Source organism: Cicer arietinum, chromosome 4 (genome assembly GCF_000331145.2).
Source record: "Cicer arietinum cultivar CDC Frontier isolate Library 1 chromosome 4, Cicar.CDCFrontier_v2.0, whole genome shotgun sequence".
Classification (NCBI taxonomy): Eukaryota; Viridiplantae; Streptophyta; class Magnoliopsida; order Fabales; family Fabaceae; genus Cicer; species Cicer arietinum.
In genome coordinates, this window is record NC_021163.2 from 59,705,217 (window position 1) to 59,726,016 (window position 20,800).

The 20,800-nt window shown below is 26.5% G+C and overlaps 1 protein-coding gene across 1 annotated transcript; it reads left to right on the forward strand.

Annotated features, from left to right (window-relative positions):
- Positions 1-11,066: 11,066 nt before the first annotated feature.
- Positions 11,067-13,467, forward strand: LOC101503293 (gibberellin 3-beta-dioxygenase 1-like). The gene is made up of 2 exons (XM_004498579.4): positions 11,067-11,590; positions 12,817-13,467. The coding sequence occupies exons 1-2, from the start codon at positions 11,091-11,093 to the stop codon at positions 13,400-13,402; spliced, it is 1,086 nt and encodes a 361-aa protein (XP_004498636.1). The 5' UTR covers positions 11,067-11,090; the 3' UTR covers positions 13,403-13,467.
- Positions 13,468-20,800: the final 7,333 nt, after the last annotated feature.

The window sequence follows — 20,800 nt, forward strand, 5'->3', positions numbered from 1 at the left end:
CTGTTGGAGCTTAGTAAGCACTTCGAATGGCAGGTGTTTCCATAAAGGTTGATTGAATCCCAGTAATCTCCAGATGGATCAAACTGAAGGGGATGTTTAGGTGAAATTTATGGTTATATTTTTTTTACAAAAGCAAACTCAATTAAATTTGTGGTTACATTGTATCTGGCAATATTTGTGTAATTTTTTGGCAGTTAATATGCTCATAAAGTAAACCAATATCAAAAGAGTATGTTTGACTGACACTCACTTCTTATAAGAAGTTCAATTAAAATGCCTTAATTAAATGTTGAAATCAAGATTCTCAATCAATAACGGAAATTGACCGTAAAACAATTGCAGTTTACTTATAAGGAAACCCAACCAGGTTTTATTACATCACAAGCTTCTTGAGCAACAATCTCTTGTTTGCTGTATCATGAGCAAACTCCACTAGGTGAAGCACTGATATAAAAAGATGTTGAGGAGGCTAACTGTTGGCAACAAAACCGACAAGAACTGGTAGGGCTTAAAACTAAATATAATATACAGTATTTTTGTTTTACAAAACATAAAATGCATCTTATTAGATGAAATTTATGTAAATCCTATTTAAACTAAGTGAAAATCGAATAATTTAATAAAATTTAGTGGATTTTATTCAATTGATTTAAGGAATTGGGGTTCTTGTCAAAAGGAAAAGGTCCTTTGGCAAGGAGATAAGGGTAACCTAATCTACTTTGTTAAACATATCAATTATTAATAAGAATAATTTGAGAAAATTATTATTTTTCTTTTATTTATAGTTATTTTTTAATATGACATTCATTGAGAAACAATGAGAGAGAGAGAGAGGGAAAATACTTAAGTAACTTAAATACGAAGTTTTCATCATCGGGATAAATTGTTCTCATATATATTCATTTAACAACCGTCGTTGAGTGATTCAATTTCAACGTTTTAATGTAATAAAATTTAGATGACTTGGGTCATAGAGACTCGATAAATTCACATAAAGCTCTAAAAGTGTTAATATATGAAATTGCACATTATCTGCTAACAAAATTTTCACATGGGCAAACATTTGTTAGTTTAATGACATAATATATTAAATTTAAGGGTTTGTGTTAACTTGTGTGATGATCTTGGGTTGTGGATGACTTCAATGATGCTTCTACGATGGAGGCTTACACTATGTTTCTTATTGTCAAATTTGCTCATCAGTTTTGCTTCTTCATATATGTGCTATTCGAAATTGATTGTCAAAATTAGCCAGGGTTCTTAAGAATTGTGTTTTTCCACAAATGTATTTTGTTCAATCCATTTGGTCCAATTCTAACATGCATCAATCTTTTTCATTGAAGAATGTCAATCGAAAGTGTAATGAGATCATCCATATCTTGGCTCATCACTCTTTAGATAATCCAAATTAAATTTGGATAGAGAAGATTCCTAATATTGTACTTTTATTGTTCATTTTCGACTCTTCTTAATAAAACTATCTTCTTTTGTAAAAAAGAAAAGAAAACTATCCAATGGTGTCTCGCTACTTTAACTTTTTTTATCTTGAATATGTATTAAGTTATAAACCAACAAGACCGACTTCAATAAACTTACAAATTCAATCGATGATTTTGATGTTGTCAAATGATACAACTCCATATACATGGATATTTTGGACACCTCAAATTTGTTATGTTTGTAGATATTTTGGCATTTTATACCATTAATTTATGTGATGAGAATTTGTTCGTATATTCATCTTTTTTAATTTTAACAACTTTATTGTAATATTATCTATCCATGTAACTTCTAACAATTTAGATGAATAAATATAATTTTTTTAGTAAAAAAGTTATAAACCGAAAAGGTAGAATAAGAATAATAGTTCACTAAAAAACTCTTTTAATCTATAATTTAATTTCATTTAAAAAAATTGCTAATTAATTTAAAAAATATACAATTTTATCATAAATAGTAGTTGTCATTTTACATAATCTAATAAATTATTATATAAAATTCTAAAAATTTGATTATTAATTTAAATTATTAAAAAAAATATGATTTTTTAGAATGGTGGTTTTTTCATTTACATATAACATATGATAACTTTAATTTATTTAAAAAATAAAAGAATTATTTGATTACTCGTAATTTAAAAAAAATTAAAATAATTATTTAGTACAAAATTATTTCATTACCTGTTTCGTTTTTTGTTGTTGTTAATTTATAATATTTAAAAGTGTTATAAAATAATTGAAAAAGGTTATATAATTGTCTTCTAATCGTAATGTTATTTACATATGATGTGTACTACATCTAACTACATCTATTCTATTATATATTTATTATTAACAAGTGTGTTTCGTTTTATAACCAATGATGTTACTCACTTTATTTTTAAAAGTGAATTGTTTATTTTCGTTTAGTACATAAAACTTATTTTTTTAATTTAATTTTATTACAAATAAATTTTTTAATGGCTAAAAAAATATTTTTATCAACAAAAATATCACATTTAACTTTTATTATTTTTTATTCTTTCTATTTATCTTATCTATATTATTATTTTTTCATGTTTTTTCAATTTTCTCCTATTTCTTAAATTTCTATTATATATATAACATAATCTTACAAATTACTAACATTTATTTATCAAAAAAAATATTTCTATAAAACATAATTTCATGCACAAATATCTCCTTATCTTAATTTAATTTTATAACACATAAGATAAAATATTGGATAGCGATCATAGAGTATATTTTTGCATACTCTTATTATTGGTATCTATTTTTGTGTTTTGTTTGTATAATCAAACTTAAAGTGAAAATTATCTTAACACCTTGCGTTTTTTTTTAATGTACTATTTAATACATAAATGATAGACATAAAATTACCACCAAATATACTTATTCGCAATGAAAATACATGAATCACTAACATCGTTTCATTTATTTGTGTTTTCCTTCGCAAGATTATTAAATTTAAGTGAAAACAAAATTTTTAATTAATTTGTAAAAATTGATAATTATCTTTTCTTGAACAATTCGTGAATAAATGAATTCATATTTGACTATGAGTTCATAGTCATAAACGAGTCTTCAAGGGTCAATTAGTTAATAAATAAATTTATTGTTATACATAATTCTTACAAGTCAATTAATTAATAAATTTATATTTGACTATTAATTTTCACTATTAATTTGTTTTTTGAATATCTAATATATAAAAACGTGAGAAATTTCTATATACTATTAAAATTTACACATCAAATACATAATAAAATAGCACAAATATTTTACTTATAATAAATTAAAAAAAAATAAAATTATTTTATTTATTATCAAATACACATCAAACATGTAATATACTATCGTTTTTTATATATACTCTGTCTAACTTTTATCCTATCATTTACTTCAAATAGACCGTAAATATATATTATTAAAAATCAAAGAGCTATAATATTCATTATTAATAAAATGTAGTTTTTCTCAAAGACTCACCGTGAGTCCAATCCTACATATTACACTAATGATTATTTTGTTTTCGTGTCTGTAGCCTTTAAACTCACGTTTAGTTGAAAGCTATTAATTGTAGCTTCTCAACAAACATCATTCAAAAGACTAACCATATGATTCTTGTGGATGGTGAAGATATTCAACACATCAATTAATGACAACAAGGAATCCATTTCGTAGTAATCTACATCATGATACAAACAACACATATTTCTAAGATGCAGTCTTGAAAGAGACAGAAAATCGGTACCGACATCTTGCTGCCATTGTCATTTTTTTTTTAAATAAAAAAAATGTTTATTTATTTATTTAGGAAATACCTCTGTTTTCTGTCTGCACATAATGGTTCAATTTGACTGCTTCACTATGTTCCAACAATGTCTTCTTTCTTCAAATCAAATATTATGTTTACACATTGTGCCAATATCAAATGTTTTTGATGAAAATTACAACCAATTACATGGACCACTTGTAGATTTCATTATTGGTGCCAATATCAAATGTTTTTGATAAAAAATTACATAACTTAATTAACTTGTAATCTCATGCTTTTATTTTGTTTGAATCCTTAAAATAATTTCTTCACACTATATATGGTCTTATATTTATTCTAATTTTTTAATGACATTATTTCATTGGTAGTTTTTGTATGTATATTATTTAAATTTAAATTTATATACGTCATATTTTTAGAAAGTCATATCTCCGCCGTACAACACTTTGATCACATGTAGGATGATTTTTTTTCTTTCTACAATAGGAGATCGCGAGATGCAACCACCTATAATATTTTAATTTTAATTTTATTTTAATAAAAGGAATAGTCATTAATTTAATAAATAAAAAATAATAAAATATTTAAAAAATTATATTAATAAAATAAAATAGAATACATTTAATAGAAAAAAAATACATCAAAGTTAATATGTTGAGAAGAAGTGTCAAAACAAATTGAGTAGATGTGCCAGAACAAATAACGTACTATATTATTTTACCTTTTATTTTGTAGATAAATTAGCAACTTAATTCTATTTGTTAACAATTTCCTCCTATTTTTGTATAGATCTAATAAAAAAAATTATATTAATAAAACCAAACAAAAAATATTAAATTAAAAAAAATACATTAAATTGAGGAGGATAATAATCAAGCTGAGGATCAGAACCACCTCAACTCGTTCAAAGAGTTAGGTCAGTTCGACGAAAGTATAGATGTAGAATTGAATGATAAGTGAACATCATTAATTTATATTTAATATTCTTTTCTTCAAATTTGTTTGATTTTATTAATATAACTTACTTTTTTATTTATTAGATCCAGGGAAAAATAGGAGGGAATTGTTAAAAAAAAAGGTTAAATTAAGTTGCTAATATCAAATATGAGAGAGTTATTAAAATAATATAACACGTTATTTGTTTTGACACATCTAATCAACTGTATTAGCTTTGATATATATATTTTTCTATTAAATTTATTCTATTTGATTTTATTAATATAATTTTATTTTTTTAATATTTTTATTATTTTATTTATTAAATTATAAATTATTCCATTGTTAAAATAAAAAAAAATTAAAAGGTTATAAATGTTCGCATCCTTGATATGCGACCTCAAAAATCATCCTTCAGTTGGTCGCATGGTGAAAACGTGACTTCTTAAAAGTAAAAAAAAGTAAGAAATTTTGGTATATAAATTTTAATGTAGGATATAATGGAAAATTAAAAAAAAAAAAAAAGGATATATATAAAAAAAAAATAGAAACATTAATCTTGTTTGTTTAAAAAAAAAATCTGAATCTAATATTGATTAGACCGCAGACCTCTATCAATCTGTCTGATTTACTTTTACTTCTAGTGAAAAGTTATAAAATACTTAATAACTAAGATATGCATCACACACAACACTCAAATGTTGACATCATTTTTAACTTTAAAAAATAAATTAATGAAATATAAACACATATATAGATGTCATTTTAAATGTATGAAAAACTAACACGTGATGAACAACAAATACACATTTAAATAGAAATGTCGGCATGTCAAAAGAGATTATATGGAACATGACTAACACAACTCTGCCCACTTAAACAATTTTATAGCAAACAACAAAAGAAAACTCAGATGTGATAAACAAACGAAGCTCTAATTCCAAACAAATTGAACACAAAACACAAGGTGTGGCATTATCATGCCAATAAATTTCAAAATGACAATTTCATTACTAAAATGTCACAAGAAAGAAATCAAGTTTCACTTTCAAAATAGATAATATCTAAAAAATTGTGTATGAACCGTGTCAACCTTTAACGTACAAGCTAATTTATGAGGTTTTTTTTCTTCTTCTTCTTCATATATATATATATATATATATTTATAAACATCTATTTATTATATCAGATGTTAAAATTTATATATTAAAATCATTCTTTAAATAGTCGTAGAGCGGATATACAATCTTCTGAAGATAAAAAAAAATTTATGACATTTTGGTATATAAATTTCAATATAAAGTATAGTAGGAAGTTTTTTTTAAAAAAAGAGGATATACATGGAAAAAAAAACCCTCTAAAAATCATATTTAATTAAAAAGAACAAACTATAAACCAAAAAAAAGCGTTTTATACTTATCATATCAATCTACTTAAAAAAATATAAATAATATTTTTTATTATTACTATAATTATTATATTAAATTTTGATATTTTTGTTAGATATTGAACTTTTAATATATAATTTAGGTAGATTAACCTTCTTGTATTTTTGAGATAGAATTGAAGTAAGATATCATTTAAAGTTAAAAAATTTAAAATGTCATGATAAATATCAAAATATAATTTAATTTTATTGACATATTAATTCATTAGTCATACTTAAATATATGTCAAATTACTTATTCAAATATATTAAAATAAAATATATTTTTAAGTAGGCTAATATGTCATATCTGACTTCTATCAAAATCAGTTCAAAAACTAAAAAATAAATCTACAACAGATCAGATATCAAATTTATACTTTAAACTTTTTGAGAGACCAAATTCAAACTTTGTAAAATCTAACCTATTTACACTGGTGTTTTTTTATACATATATTGTATCTTCTCTTGTATTTGATGTTTGGGATATTTGAGAGCTAAGAAATAAATGTATCTTCTCTAATATTGTATTCGATTTATCAACATTGGGAATAAATATTAAAGTGTTGTCGTGAAAATGAATCTTAACTAGGTTGAAGGGCCCCCATGTGTTAACTTTGTATTGTATCTTTAAAGTAGTTTCTTGTGCTTGTGTCTCAGGATCCCCTCTTTCGGTGTTTTCTTTTGCAATTTCTACTATTATAATCTCAGCCTTCGGATAAATCCAACCGTTGAGAAACAAACAAAAAACAAATGAACGTAAACAAATAAAAATAAAGGATGAAGAGATTAGATATTCAATTTCTATCATCATTATAAATTTAACAATTATTAACATAATGACTTCTTTTTTTTTTTTTTTTAAAAGATGAGAGAAAATTAAGAGAAATAGACAATTGTAGAGTGTGTTGTACATACTCTTGTAGTAGATGATCCAAACTTAAGAAATCAACTTCTCCCAAAATAATTATGTTTCAGTTCATCCTTCAGTCTATTGCAATTCTGCATCTTGAATTTTTGGTTCAATAATCAATCTTGCGCTACCATCACCTAATTTATGTCTCCTAGTTCAAGATTTGTATTAAGAGTGTCACATAGGATCAGATAAAGTTTGACAAAATATTTATAACTGTAGATACTCTTCACTCTATAAATTAGTTTTGTGGGTTGTGTTAGATTCAACCCAAATTTTAGAATAGTATCAAAATTTATCAAAGATCTATTGAGCCACTTGTTATCTGAGTGTGTTAAGAGTCTCACATTATATGAGATGAAATATAATAAAATATTTATAAGTGGTAAGTAATTTTCATCTTATAAATTTATTTTGTGAGATTGTGTTAGACTTACCCAAAATTCTAGAAGTTTGTATCAATGTAAGAAAATAAAAAGAAATAATATAGCTTCAAACCATTCAACTTTTCGAACCAACATCAATTCAACTTACCATTGCACCAATTTAGCAACATAGTGAGTGAGAAACCATTCAATTTGAGGTAAACAACCATTTTAGTCCATAAAAGTATAAGACGTTGTCATTTTGATCAATGACTCAATAAAAAATTCAAATTATTTTTCGAATCATCAAAATAGTCATTAAAAGATACAACTTATTAATGACTAATCATATAAGGATTAATCATTTAAGTCACTGAAGTCAAAATATGTCATAATCGTTATAATATCAAAAAAACTAATCATACTGAAATTTTAATGATTCAAAGATTAATTTGAATTTTATATTAAATCAGATATCAAAATAAGAATGTTATGTACTTTTAAAGATTAAAATGATAATTTATCTATTCAATTTGATAGAAAAAGTGATAAAGTGGTCCACCATACACACACATTAGAAAAGTGAGAAACCATTAAATTTGATGGAAAAATAAGAAACAGGATAACGAAAAATCATGTTTCTAAATCATGCAAGATGACTAGATGAGCCTCACCAATATCTTATGGTGGGTCCTCAACAATGTACATCACTCGGAATACATTAAAATTAGTCGGTGCAAGTTAGAAAATTCTATAGGGACTTGCTAACATATATCTTCTCAATTTTTTTTTGCCAAAGAGTGTAAATTAGAAAATTATAACTACAAATTTGTTACATATACATTAAGACGTAGCTTGCATATTTACATCAACTTGGAATTTCAATAATAATTAATGACACTCTTTAATGACTTTTTTTTTATCTTTACTGTTGAAAAAATAACTTAATTTAATGTTAGTTGATGAATTGAATTTTTAAAAACATTTTTATTTTTTTATTTTTTTTACTTTTATCAAATTGACATAAATCAAATCATAATCGCATTGATATATATTTTTGAAAAATATTATCAATCGTCCTTAAAATTTTAATTGATTTATCAAATTAGAATTTCAATTGATTGCTAATTTAAGCACTTGTCTATGTTGGCCACCTATAAAAAGGTCCATATATATTAAATATTCAGATAAGCAATCATAGAAGGCCTCCCATAAAGTCTAACTTAAGTGTCTAATATGTACTTTTTCCTCCATATATCTCTACAAGTGTCGGAGTAAATATCTACTACGAAATGCAACAACCTAATTATAACCTATTCTATATTTCCACCAATGTTAGGAAACACTTATAAAGGTCAAATTTAAAAGCTAGCTATCACAAAATTTTATCCAATGAGATTATCTTATAATATGAATTTGAATTAATTGTCCTCATCATGTTCTATTGGACTTAACTCTTTTATTTTCGGTCAAATCACTCATCATTCAAGTTTTGGTATCAAAATCTACTTTCAACATGGAACTCTTGCACTCACACAACAAAAATATTGGAAATGTTATTATATGTTTCCATTAATTTCCACCTCATCTTTCAAACTTTAATGTCATGCAAATGGGAACCGTCCTTATTTTGTGGAAAAGACTGAGTAGCACAAAAGTTATATATATGCTTTGCCAATTAAAGTTTTATTCTATTGGCAAATAGTTGATTCATACACCACACACTTCAATATGTGAGAATATATATTTTTAATAGATAATCTTATATATATATATAAATGGGGCACTTATAAAATTTACTAGATTTACTCAATCAATGAGATCTTAAATTCAATGACTTTTCCTATCGGTAAAGATCAATTTATAGTAAGACAAATATATATGCACACAGCTTGACTATTAGTACAATCTTATTAGCACGAAAACATATCCTGCATATGTGGTATCATACGAACATGTGTAAGACATGATTTTTAACAAAAATTCTAGGTCAAGATTGGAGTGAGAATGAAGATGTTGATATCCGTTTTGTTAGTAATTTTGTATAGCTTAAAAAATTATTATATATGAGGGTAGATAATGTGGAGAAAAATTCAATCTCCGTCAATCATTCATTTGGTATATTTTCTCTACAAATTAAAAAATTAAAGGCTTAATTGCAGTTTTGGTCCCCCTATTTTAGCTGAATCGCGAAAGTAGTTCCACCATTTTGTTTCTCCCCAGTTCTGGTCTCCAAAACAGAATTTTGGTCAAAAACTTAATGAAATTTCATTTTTTAAAGTCGTACTACACCATTTATAATCATAGATTCCAGGTATAATTGTTGCAAATAAAATTTTGAGGCATGATGTGACTTAAATAAATGCAAAAAAATGAAATTTCATCATGTTTTGGACCAAAATTCTGTTTGAGGGACCAAAACTGGGGAGAAACAAAATTGGTTGACTACTTTTGCGAATAAGCTAAAATATGGGAACCAAAACTGCAATTTAGTCAAAATTAAATATCGTTTTTACGTATCAAAGAGTTATTTGTTGACTTTTGTATTTTATGAAAAATTATAAAAAATATATATATTTTTATTGATTATAAAAGAATACTATTAATTTTTTTATATTTTTTTAAATATTCATAATTATAAATAAATAAAAAATTAAAATTAAATTTTATTTTAGTGATATTTTGATAAAAAATATTTAGTTAAATAATTAAAAAAAACTCATTTAACTATTAATAAAAAAATGAGATGTATCTTTCCATACTGAATTGATTGATGTAAGTAAAAATTAATTTGTGCAATAATATATTAATAAAAATCGAACGGCCATAAAGTCTGTGACCAATCACGTAGATCAAACCAATCGTTGTTCATTTGGTAATTTTCCTAGCTACTACAAGACAAATCGTGTCCTATTTTTATCCACAAAAAGCTAAAAGGCTACACAAAAAAGATCCTCAATCAAATTTTTCTTTTCCTTTTTTCCCCTTTGCTGATCAATGAGTGAAGCATGCATTATCATAGAATAAAGAAAAAAGCTCCACATTTTTTTTTTAATATTTAAGGCTTTGGGATACCACAATCTTTCAAAATTGTTTGTTCCTTCTTTTGTCGTACTCAATGCATATTTGTCCTAAAGTGCCAAAACCCGACACTACTAAATCCAATAGCCAACCTTCACCCATCTGTACCATTTTAACTTAATCTCGTACACATTATATTCTCACAAACATATTTATATATATATATATAAATGAGAATTCGTATTACACTTAACATTTACATTCATATAAAAATATTTTTTTAAATTAATAGTTAAATTAAAAGTTAATATTATATAAATCATATTTATAAATTTTTATATTAATTTATGATCATATTCTATGCATTAAGATTAGAAATTATGTGTTAATATGATGCATTTTGATAAAATATAAAATAATTACATATTAATGTAAAAAATTTATAGATATTATTTATATAATAATAATTTTTAAGCAAATAATTAATTTAAAAAAATATTTATTTGACATAATATTATTAAATAAATACAACTGATGAATATAATTTGATCATTGCACACACGCGTGTGTGTGTGTATATATATATATATATGCACTCTTAATCAATGAAACATAGATAATTCTATAGCTTAATATTTGAGCTTACTAGAAAATGGCTACTACTCTTTCTGAAGCCTATAGAGATCACCCTCTTCACCTCCATCATATTATACCCTTAGACTTTTCTTCATTTAGAACCTTACCCGATTCCCATGCATGGCCTCAATCTAATGATGATTGTAATGATCATTTGACATCCAATATTAATGGATGCTTTGATGAATCATGCATACCCATCATTGATCTCAATGATCCTAATGCAATGGAACAAATAGGCCTTGCATGTGAGAAGTGGGGTGCTTTTCAATTGAGAAACCATGGCATACCCTTAAATTTAATTGAAGAGGTTGAAGAAGAAGCAAAGAGATTCTTTTCTCTTCCTTCCAAAGAGAAAGTTAAGGCCCTTCGATCCTCCGGCGGCGCCACCGGATATGGTAGAGCTCGAATATCACCATTCTTCCCCAAATACATGTGGCATGAAGGATTCACAATTATGGGGTCACCATCTAATGATGCCAAAAAGATCTGGCCTAATGACTATAAACGCTTTTGGTAAGTACAAATGTTACAATTTCATGCACTTTCATGCAACGTGGAGGTTATATATAAAAATCATTCAATTTTTTTTTTATTTCTTGGAAGCCATTAATTACAAGTTCACAATATATGGTTGCCTTGAATCTCTTCTTGGAAGAGACTACTCTATTGATTTCAATTTCAAACAATTTGATTCATAAACCAACAAACATATATATATATATATTACCAAATAAGTGTTTTGTTTTGTGGTATTCAGATCTTTATGATCTCCAACATAAAATAATACATGAAAACATAAATACATGTTAGTTTTGTCTTCATTATGAGCTATATGAATATTTTTTTTCAGCATATCACATGATCATAATTAAATAATTTGTTAAAGCTATGGCTAGAGATTTCGATTAGCTTCCAAGGTGTAGGTAAATATATCTTTTTAAAATAATATTATATATTATGGTGCTTGTAGTTGATGAGGTTTTACAACATCAAAATCCACCTAAAAAATAATTCATATATAAGTAACACATCCAAATCACATGCTATACAAAACCCTAATTTCTACATATTAATAACATTATCTATGGTCATGGTTTAAAGTTGAATCTAGTTATTTTTAATAAAATATTACATTTTATTGTTATAAAATTTATTTTTTATTAGAAAGATTAAGAGTCTATTCTCAATAGTATTTTGAGAGGTCTATATTAGACATACCCATTAATAACTATACGAGTTCAATGAACAGAAAAATAAAATTGATCTTCAGTTTTAACGTCTAACAAACTTAATGAAAACTTTGAAATAGATTCTATTTTTTTCTTTCTATCTCTATTTTAATGTTAATAATTCAATCTTTTCTAATAATGAAAGTTAATTAATCATATTTTCTTTAAAAAAATTAATTAACTGGAATTTTCTTTTAAGAACCTCCAAACTCATTTTTTGTATGCAAATATTAGTAGATGAAGAGAAAATCAACCTTATTTATAAATTAAAAAAATTAATAATATATTCGCTCAATTATGGTTTTCCATCTTTAATCCATCTATTTTTATTTTTAATTCAGTTTTGTTGCGGTAATATATTGTTGTAAAAGGGTGGAAGTATCCTCTCAATTTTCGATTATTTTAAAACTATTTCATCTTAGTATACACATGTACATAATTTTTGTAAAAAAAAAAAAAAAAAAAAACACTAAACAACAAAATTGTGTTTTTTTGGTTGTTCTTGTGTAGTGACAAAATGGAGAACTACGAAAATCAAATGAAGATGCTATCCGAGAAAGTAACAAAAATGATATTCAACATATTAGGAATTTCCCAACAAGAAAACAAATGGGTTGGTTCAAACAACCATTGTGGAGCAATTCAACTCAACTTCTACCCTTCTTGTCCTGACCCAAATAAAGCAATGGGCCTGGCCCCACACACTGACACATCACTTCTAACAATCCTTCATCAAAGCCAAACAAGTGGGCTCCAAATATTCAAAGAAGGTGTAGGATATGTTCCTGTGCACCCTCACCCTAATACATTAATTGTTCACACTGGTGACATTCTTCATATTTTGTCTAATTCAAGGTTTCGTTGTGCTCTTCATCGTGTTGTTGTCAACAATGTTAAGAATAGATATTCTGTCGCTTATTTTTATGTACCCCCAATTGATTATTTGGTTCAGCCTTTTGTTCCTACTAACTCTTTGCCACGTTTTCGTTCTTTGAGTGTTAAGGAGTATATTGGGATTAAAGCTAAGAATCTTGGGGGTGCTTTGTCTTTAATTAGTACATTTCTTGATGATGATTTATGTCAACAAGGGAAATAAATTGTACCTTAATTTAGGCAACATTGTACTAGCTTTAATACATATGTACCTAATTTCTATTTTAACTTTTGAGTTTAAAGATACTACGCTATCTATTATCTATCAGGAGTGTAAAATAATCTTATTGTTATTAATTTATTATAACGTTGAATTTAAGTATAAATATTTTTCGGTATATTTATTTAATGTGTCATATCACACTGTGTATATTTAAATTAAATATAATTATTTTATTATTTATTTATTCGGTATTAGTATAAAATACTTTTACGTTTATAATGCGCTTTTCTTTAACATAATTTTAGTAAAAAAAAAAATTGTCTCTTTTAGTTTTCTTTTCTCTTGCTTTGGTTTTGGATTTTTTTTTTTCTTTTTCTTAGACAAAATAGGATTATATTATTTATCCGAAGTCCATTTTATTTACATTTGCAAAACTAGCCGAGTGAACATTGTGTTTGATCCAATCTTCAATCGGTTTAATCCGTGTAGGAAGTGTCATTTTCTTAATTAGGTTAGAAGCTTCCATCATTGTTTACCAAACATAGCTAGATTAATTCCATTAAAATCTCTACTGATTTTGTTCCAACGTAGTCAATTAATGCTAGTCCTCCCCATTCTTTATTGAGCCCTAATAAACAGATTTCAGCATCCTCTATATTTAATCTTATAGAGTAGTAGGAAGGACTAAGGAGGAGATAGCTTCAACCACTGATTTGATAATTGAAATTCAATCTCACATTAATTAGATATATTGTCTAAAAAAGTACTCCTAATATTTGTAACTTGTAAGCGGTACATTGTGATTGTGATTTATATGGACTTAGTAAAATATTTCATAGCCCAATACACTTATTACAGTGGCCCATCTTTAAATTTAGTATAAAATGTACTCAAAATCCATTACAAATAAGTGTTTTCGGCGCATATATTATAAAATGTAATAATTATAAAAAAAAATTAAATAATTTTTATCAAACTAACCATCTTAATTATTAAAAAATTTGTCATTATTATCGATGTAAAGTTGTATATATAGTAATAATTGATAGATAGTCTACCAAAAAAAAGTAATTAAAAGTATGTTAAAAAATTTGATTAATATTTATTGTGACTAATAGTAGTTTAAAAGCAAACAATTAAATTGTTCTACCAATATATGAAAATACAATTTTTTTAGTTCTATCTTCCGTATAAATGAACCAAGACAAAGTTAAACGTTGAATATGATTCACCATTTCCAAAGGATTAAAGATCTTGATGTTAAATAAAATATTGTTTAGTTCCAACCAAATTGTGCAAGAAGTTACACAAAGTGAGCAATAATGGCACTGACCCATTCTGTAAAACAGGCCTGCCAATCCACTTGAGATTGAGTTCCAAAAACTGCAACCTTTGGACAACTTAGAAACAAATGGATGACACTTTCAACTCCTTCAAATTAGTTCTATATCTCATTCTCGACCAATATATTTAGAAATTCTAGCTTTTAGTGTTTTGTTTAAACAACTATAAGCTTACAAAAAGAATTTTCTGTAAATAAAAGATAAGTATCAATTTAGTTAGTTGAAAAATTCTTACAAGTTGAAATTTAAATGAGAGTCCATGCTTCTTTTTTAACAAAATAATCACATTTGGAAGTTTAAGTATATTTATTAATTCTTTTTAAAAAATATGAAAAATACATCTAAAAACCACTTAAATTAAAAAACTGTTTTTTTATAGCTTTTCAAACAAAAAAAAAAAATTCTTTTTAATTGATTTTTTTTTTATTATCACAAACAAATACAAAATAACTTCTATTTTTCATAAATATCTAAAAAACTATCTTAATTATTGGATATTAAAATATTTTTTATAATCCGTAATAAATCAGAGTTAAAAGTGCATATTCATATTGACACTTACATGACATCTATAAAATTGGATTCCATGTAATTGAGAAAATCTACGCATTCAAAACATGATATTTGTCCAATATATGCATATTGCATCTGCCATATTTGTCTCATACGAAGATTGAATGAATTAATTATTGCTATGTTTCGACAAATGAAGTAAGAAGCACACGTCATAATTTCTGCTATATATGGCATGTGAAATTTATGTTAGTGGTAGCTTGTCACTAAGATGAAATGAAAATCTAAAATACATTGCTTTATTTATTTTTTTATTTTTTTATTTGTCTTCATTCTCTGTTTTTTGGTATCACAGATATTTGTCTTCATCCTCAACTAAATTATACAATATAATCATTGGAAAAAAATATACTATTTTAAGTACAACTTCAATATAAACAAAAATGCTTAAAATAGCTTAAGGTTTTTATGAAAGGTGAAGTCGTAGAAATTCAAAGCCTTCTTCAACGAATGAGATCGTGATGTCAATTTTTATTTAACAAAAAATATTGAAATCATATATAAAATACATACATTGTTAGTAATAATAATTAGAAATATATGAAAATCATAACGTCAGTAAAAGGAAACTCATTTCACAAAAAACAATTAGAAAAATCGAAATAAATAAGAAACAATAAAATCAATATATATGAGTCACCATCATTGCTTTAAATAAAAAAAATAAAATGGAAAATAGAAGATCTGAAGAACAATTGAAAAGGAAATGAGAGGTTTGTCAGTTCACGTACGAAGCAAAAGGAAATCAGTCGATTACAGCCCATCTCAGCCACAAGCTATGTTCACGAGATATCAACAACTAATAAGATATATTTAATTTGATAAATAAATACCGTATAATTTGATGAATAAAATTTGATATATTTAATTTATAATATAAATTAAATACATTAATATTTATTGGACACATATTACATAATTGTCTAAGTAATATATATATTTAATGGTATCAATATGCCGATTACACATTGGACCATATATGGGAATTATTATACATTGGACTGATGATCTCTTCCAACTTGCATGGCAAGTGGTGGAGTTTAATCATACGACACAAAGTTTGCTGTTGTTTCGAGCTCTTTTTAAGTTATTATGTTGATTTTAAAAATAGAGGAGTTTTAAAGTTTGAACGACTTTGAAAATTTGAACTTATGGGAGTTTATTAATTTTGCATGAAATTGGATAATAGATTATATTGGTTTGAATCCATTTGATGAAAACAAATAGAAACTTACAAAAGAATAAACAAATAAATAGTTAAAACCAATAGCAAAATTATGAGAGTAATTGATCACACACAATTTTATTTTATATTTTTATATATTTTTTTTAAATCAACAACTCTTTTTAAAAAAATTAACAAATTTACCGCTATCATATGAATTGTCCTTACGAGATCAATTATCATGTATTCTCTAATAGCAACTAATAAGATATAAAAATTGATGTAGTAATAGTCAAACTAATAAGATATAAAAATTGATGTACTAATAATCAAACCTAAGATAGAAATAACACAATTTGTCGTCCACCAACAAAATAAACTATTTAACGAAAAAATTATAAAATTTGTTAAAATACTCATAGAGTGGTCATATTGTGTGTTAAAAATTTGTTATCCTTTCTTTGACATTTAATGTTAATAGTTGAAGTATTACATACAACAAATACCAATAAATCATCTTTAAAATAACATTTTTTTTTAATTCTCATTATTGTTCAAATTGTAGAATATTTATCAATTACTTTAATGGTGCTGATGAATTTTTACTTACATTACATTCTTGAAAGACTACTATGTAAATTTCACTTATCTTTGATAATAAAAGTCATTAAATCACTATGCTTTTGTCTAAATAAATAAATCATGAAATCACTAATTATTTAGGGAAGAATTATTAATTTACTTAAGTATATAAAAAAGTTATTGGTTGAATATATTTTTATGTCCTATAAAATTAAAATTTGTTTTTTAAGTTTGTAAAACTTTTTATTTAACTTTTAATCCATATATAATTATTCTACAAGAAATTTGAGTTGAATAAACAATTTGATTTTAAAATTTTATCGGCTTAAAAAATTATTTAACAAAAAAAAATGATAAAATTTGTTAAAATAAACTATTTATGATAAAAATTTGTTAAAATATAAGAGTCATAAAGTGGTCATATTGTGTAACTACTTATGACAACTTTTTATAGAAATAGTTGCTTGTTCATAATTATACAAAAATGTTTAACAAAACAAAAATATTCTTGACCATCACTGTCACGTATAACACAAAAAGTTGTTCCATTAACATGAAGGATGGTAGGTGTCTTCCATTAACTTATGATTATCTTCTTCTTCTTTTTCTTGATGAATTGTCGTGCGTGCTTGGGTTTGTGTTATATACGTTTTTTCTGGCTTATTAAACGTTGTTTTAAAAATATGAATTTTGTTTTTAAAAAATAGAAATTTTATTTTTTTTAATTTGGAATTATATAATAATTCATTTAATCCACATCGACTTCTGACACATCATTATTTTTTTAACACGTCATTTAAAAAATTACAATTCATCAAAATTTAGATCTAAATTATGTTTGGACCAAAACTGAGGACAAATAAAATAGGAAAACTATTTTTGCGATTCAGGAGGATCAAAGGTATTAAAGTGTTTCCACTCCTCCCATCTTTTTTGTTTATCCTTTCTTTGACATTTAATTTTAATAGTTGAAGTATTACATACAACAAATACCAATAAATCTTCTTTAAAATAACATTTTTTTTTTAATTCTCATTATTGTTCAAATTCTAGAATATTTATCAATTACTTTAATGGTGCTGATGAATTTTCACTTACATTACATTCTTGAAAGACTACTATGTAAATTTCACTTATCTTTGAGAATAAAAGTCATTAATGTTGTAGCTAAATATCACTAGAAGGGGGGGTTGAATATGGATTTTGCTGTTAAAAATATTTTTTAAGTGTTTTAAAAAACTATCCTCTCGCTGAGGATGGCTAGCTCGAGGATGGGATTTTTAAATCGTTGGATCTAAGCTGAGCAAAAAAGTAGGAGTAGAATATGAAGGACACACACTCAATTTTATACTGGTTCACCCAAAGATGGCTACGTCCAGTCCTCACACCCTTGTGAGATTTCACTAACTTTCAAACAGATCGATCCTCAACCTAAGGATGATTACAAGCTGTGTATTATCAAGCTTCACCAAGCTTACAATCAATTTTCAAATATTTCCAAGCTTCACTCACTAGGAAATTACAAAGTAGAATGAGAGTGATTGATAATTTTTAATTCATTTTTCTTATTTTTTAATTGACCATTAACTTCTCAACGAACACATGCAGTATCTTCAAAAAAAAAACTGTCAAGTCGTGGTTTATTTTTAATTGACCACTAAATTCTCAACAACGGCAGATGTATCGTGGATAAGTCAACATCAAAAAATTAAAATTAAATTAAAACTACCATAGAATTATAGCAAAGTGGTTATACAGTGTATCTATCAATACAAGTATTGGTTATACAGTGTTTGATTTATTTGAGTACTATTACATTTATCAATTACTTTAATGGTGCTGATGAATTTTCACTTACATTACATTCTTGAAAGACTACTATGTAAATTTCACTTATCTTTGAGAATAAAAGTCATTAATGTTGTAGCTAAATATCACTAGAAGGGGGGGTTGAATATGGATTTTGCTGTTAAAAATATTTTTTAAGTGTTTTAAAAAACTATCCTCTCGCTGAGGATGGCTAGCTCGAGGATGGGATTTTTAAATCGTTGGATCTAAGCTGAGCAAAAAAGTAGGAGTAGAATATGAAGGACACACACTCAATTTTATACTGGTTCACCCAAAGATGGCTACGTCCAGTCCTCACACCCTTGTGAGATTTCACTAACTTTCAAACAGATCGATCCTCAACCTAAGGATGATTACAAGCTGTGTATTATCAAGCTTCACCAAGCTTACAATCAATTTTCAAATATTTCCAAGCTTCACTCACTAGGAAATTACAAAGTAGAATGAGAGTGATTGATACTTAATACTTTCTCAAAGGATATACAAAGATATAGTGTAGGATCAAAGAAAGTAATAAGGGAGAATGTGATTTGCTTCTTGAAAGCTTTAAGATGCTTGATCTTTTTATGCAAGTGTGTTGTGTGTGTTCCAATGGAGAGCTTGTATGCATTTTATAGAGATCCAAGCCCTTGATGATCGTTGGAGCTCATTTTCAAAGGATCCAAGGTTTTCATCATAATTACAGAACTGCCACTCAGCTTGTTAGGCTTAGGCAGATCCCATCCTCACGCAGCATAGCTTTGATCTTGACATGTCCTTGCTTTTTCTCTTTAATCAGAGTGCAAGGCTGTTTCTGAGCTGCATTTTTCGAAGACTTTAAGGTCTAGGTTGGCTTCATCTTTTGAGGTGATGTTGACAAGAGAGAAAAAGCCACCCTATGACATAGGACTGTCATACTCAGTCCGAGGATCAGATCTGGCAGCAACATGTGATCTTCCATTTTTGGCTTGTTTCAAGTTGCCTTTTGTTAACTTGACTTCTTTATGAATTAAATCGTGCAAGCCCATTAAATGTTCAGACTTTGACCTTTGCACATGCTTGATAGGTTGCTTTCACTTTTGTTGGCCTATCATCTGCCTATTCTGCCATCCTCTACATACTAGATCTAGCCATATTCATCTTTTTCTTTAGACCTTTTGACTCTTACTTTTGAATGCTTTGTTTATTCATGTTTGACATTGTTATGCATTTGAATAAACACATTTGTTCTGGTGAGAGATCAGATTGTCCAAGTCTGGAGTTTTTCAAATTGCAGTCCATCCTCACGTTTGCAGCAATTTCCATCCTCACGAGGGTTTTCCATCCTCAGGCCAAAATCACTTTTTCCTTCTTTTTGCCTTAATGATTAATAACCTATTATCTTATATGAATACACTCAAGAGCACATGTTAGTCATTAACCACAATCATAATCTCTTAAGTAATTTTGTTATCATTAAAATCATTTGAGAGATTTTGTCTCAACAATTAAATCACTATGCTTTTGTCTAAAAAAATAAATCATTGTCCATCAACAGCAAAATGGCTCATCTCGTGTTGCTGTCCAGCTCACGCAGCAGGTTCACTAGCCACACAGCTTGGCATGCACATAACGTAGCTGCGATATACTCCGCCTCGCAGGAAGATAGAGCAACCACTGGCTCCTTTTTAGAACACCAAGAGATTGGTGCCCCTCCGAACATAAAGACATAACCGACCGTTGATTTCCGATCGTCCTTATCTCTGCACCAATTGGAGTCGGTGTATCCGAGTAATTCGCAACTGTAACGCAATGATCCTATCAATCTCCAGTATTGAGTAGGATCCACATCTTGCTCATCTTCACTCTTGGACAGCTGCAAACGTGCCTCGACTGGTGTTGTGGCAGCATTGCAATGCTCCATATCAC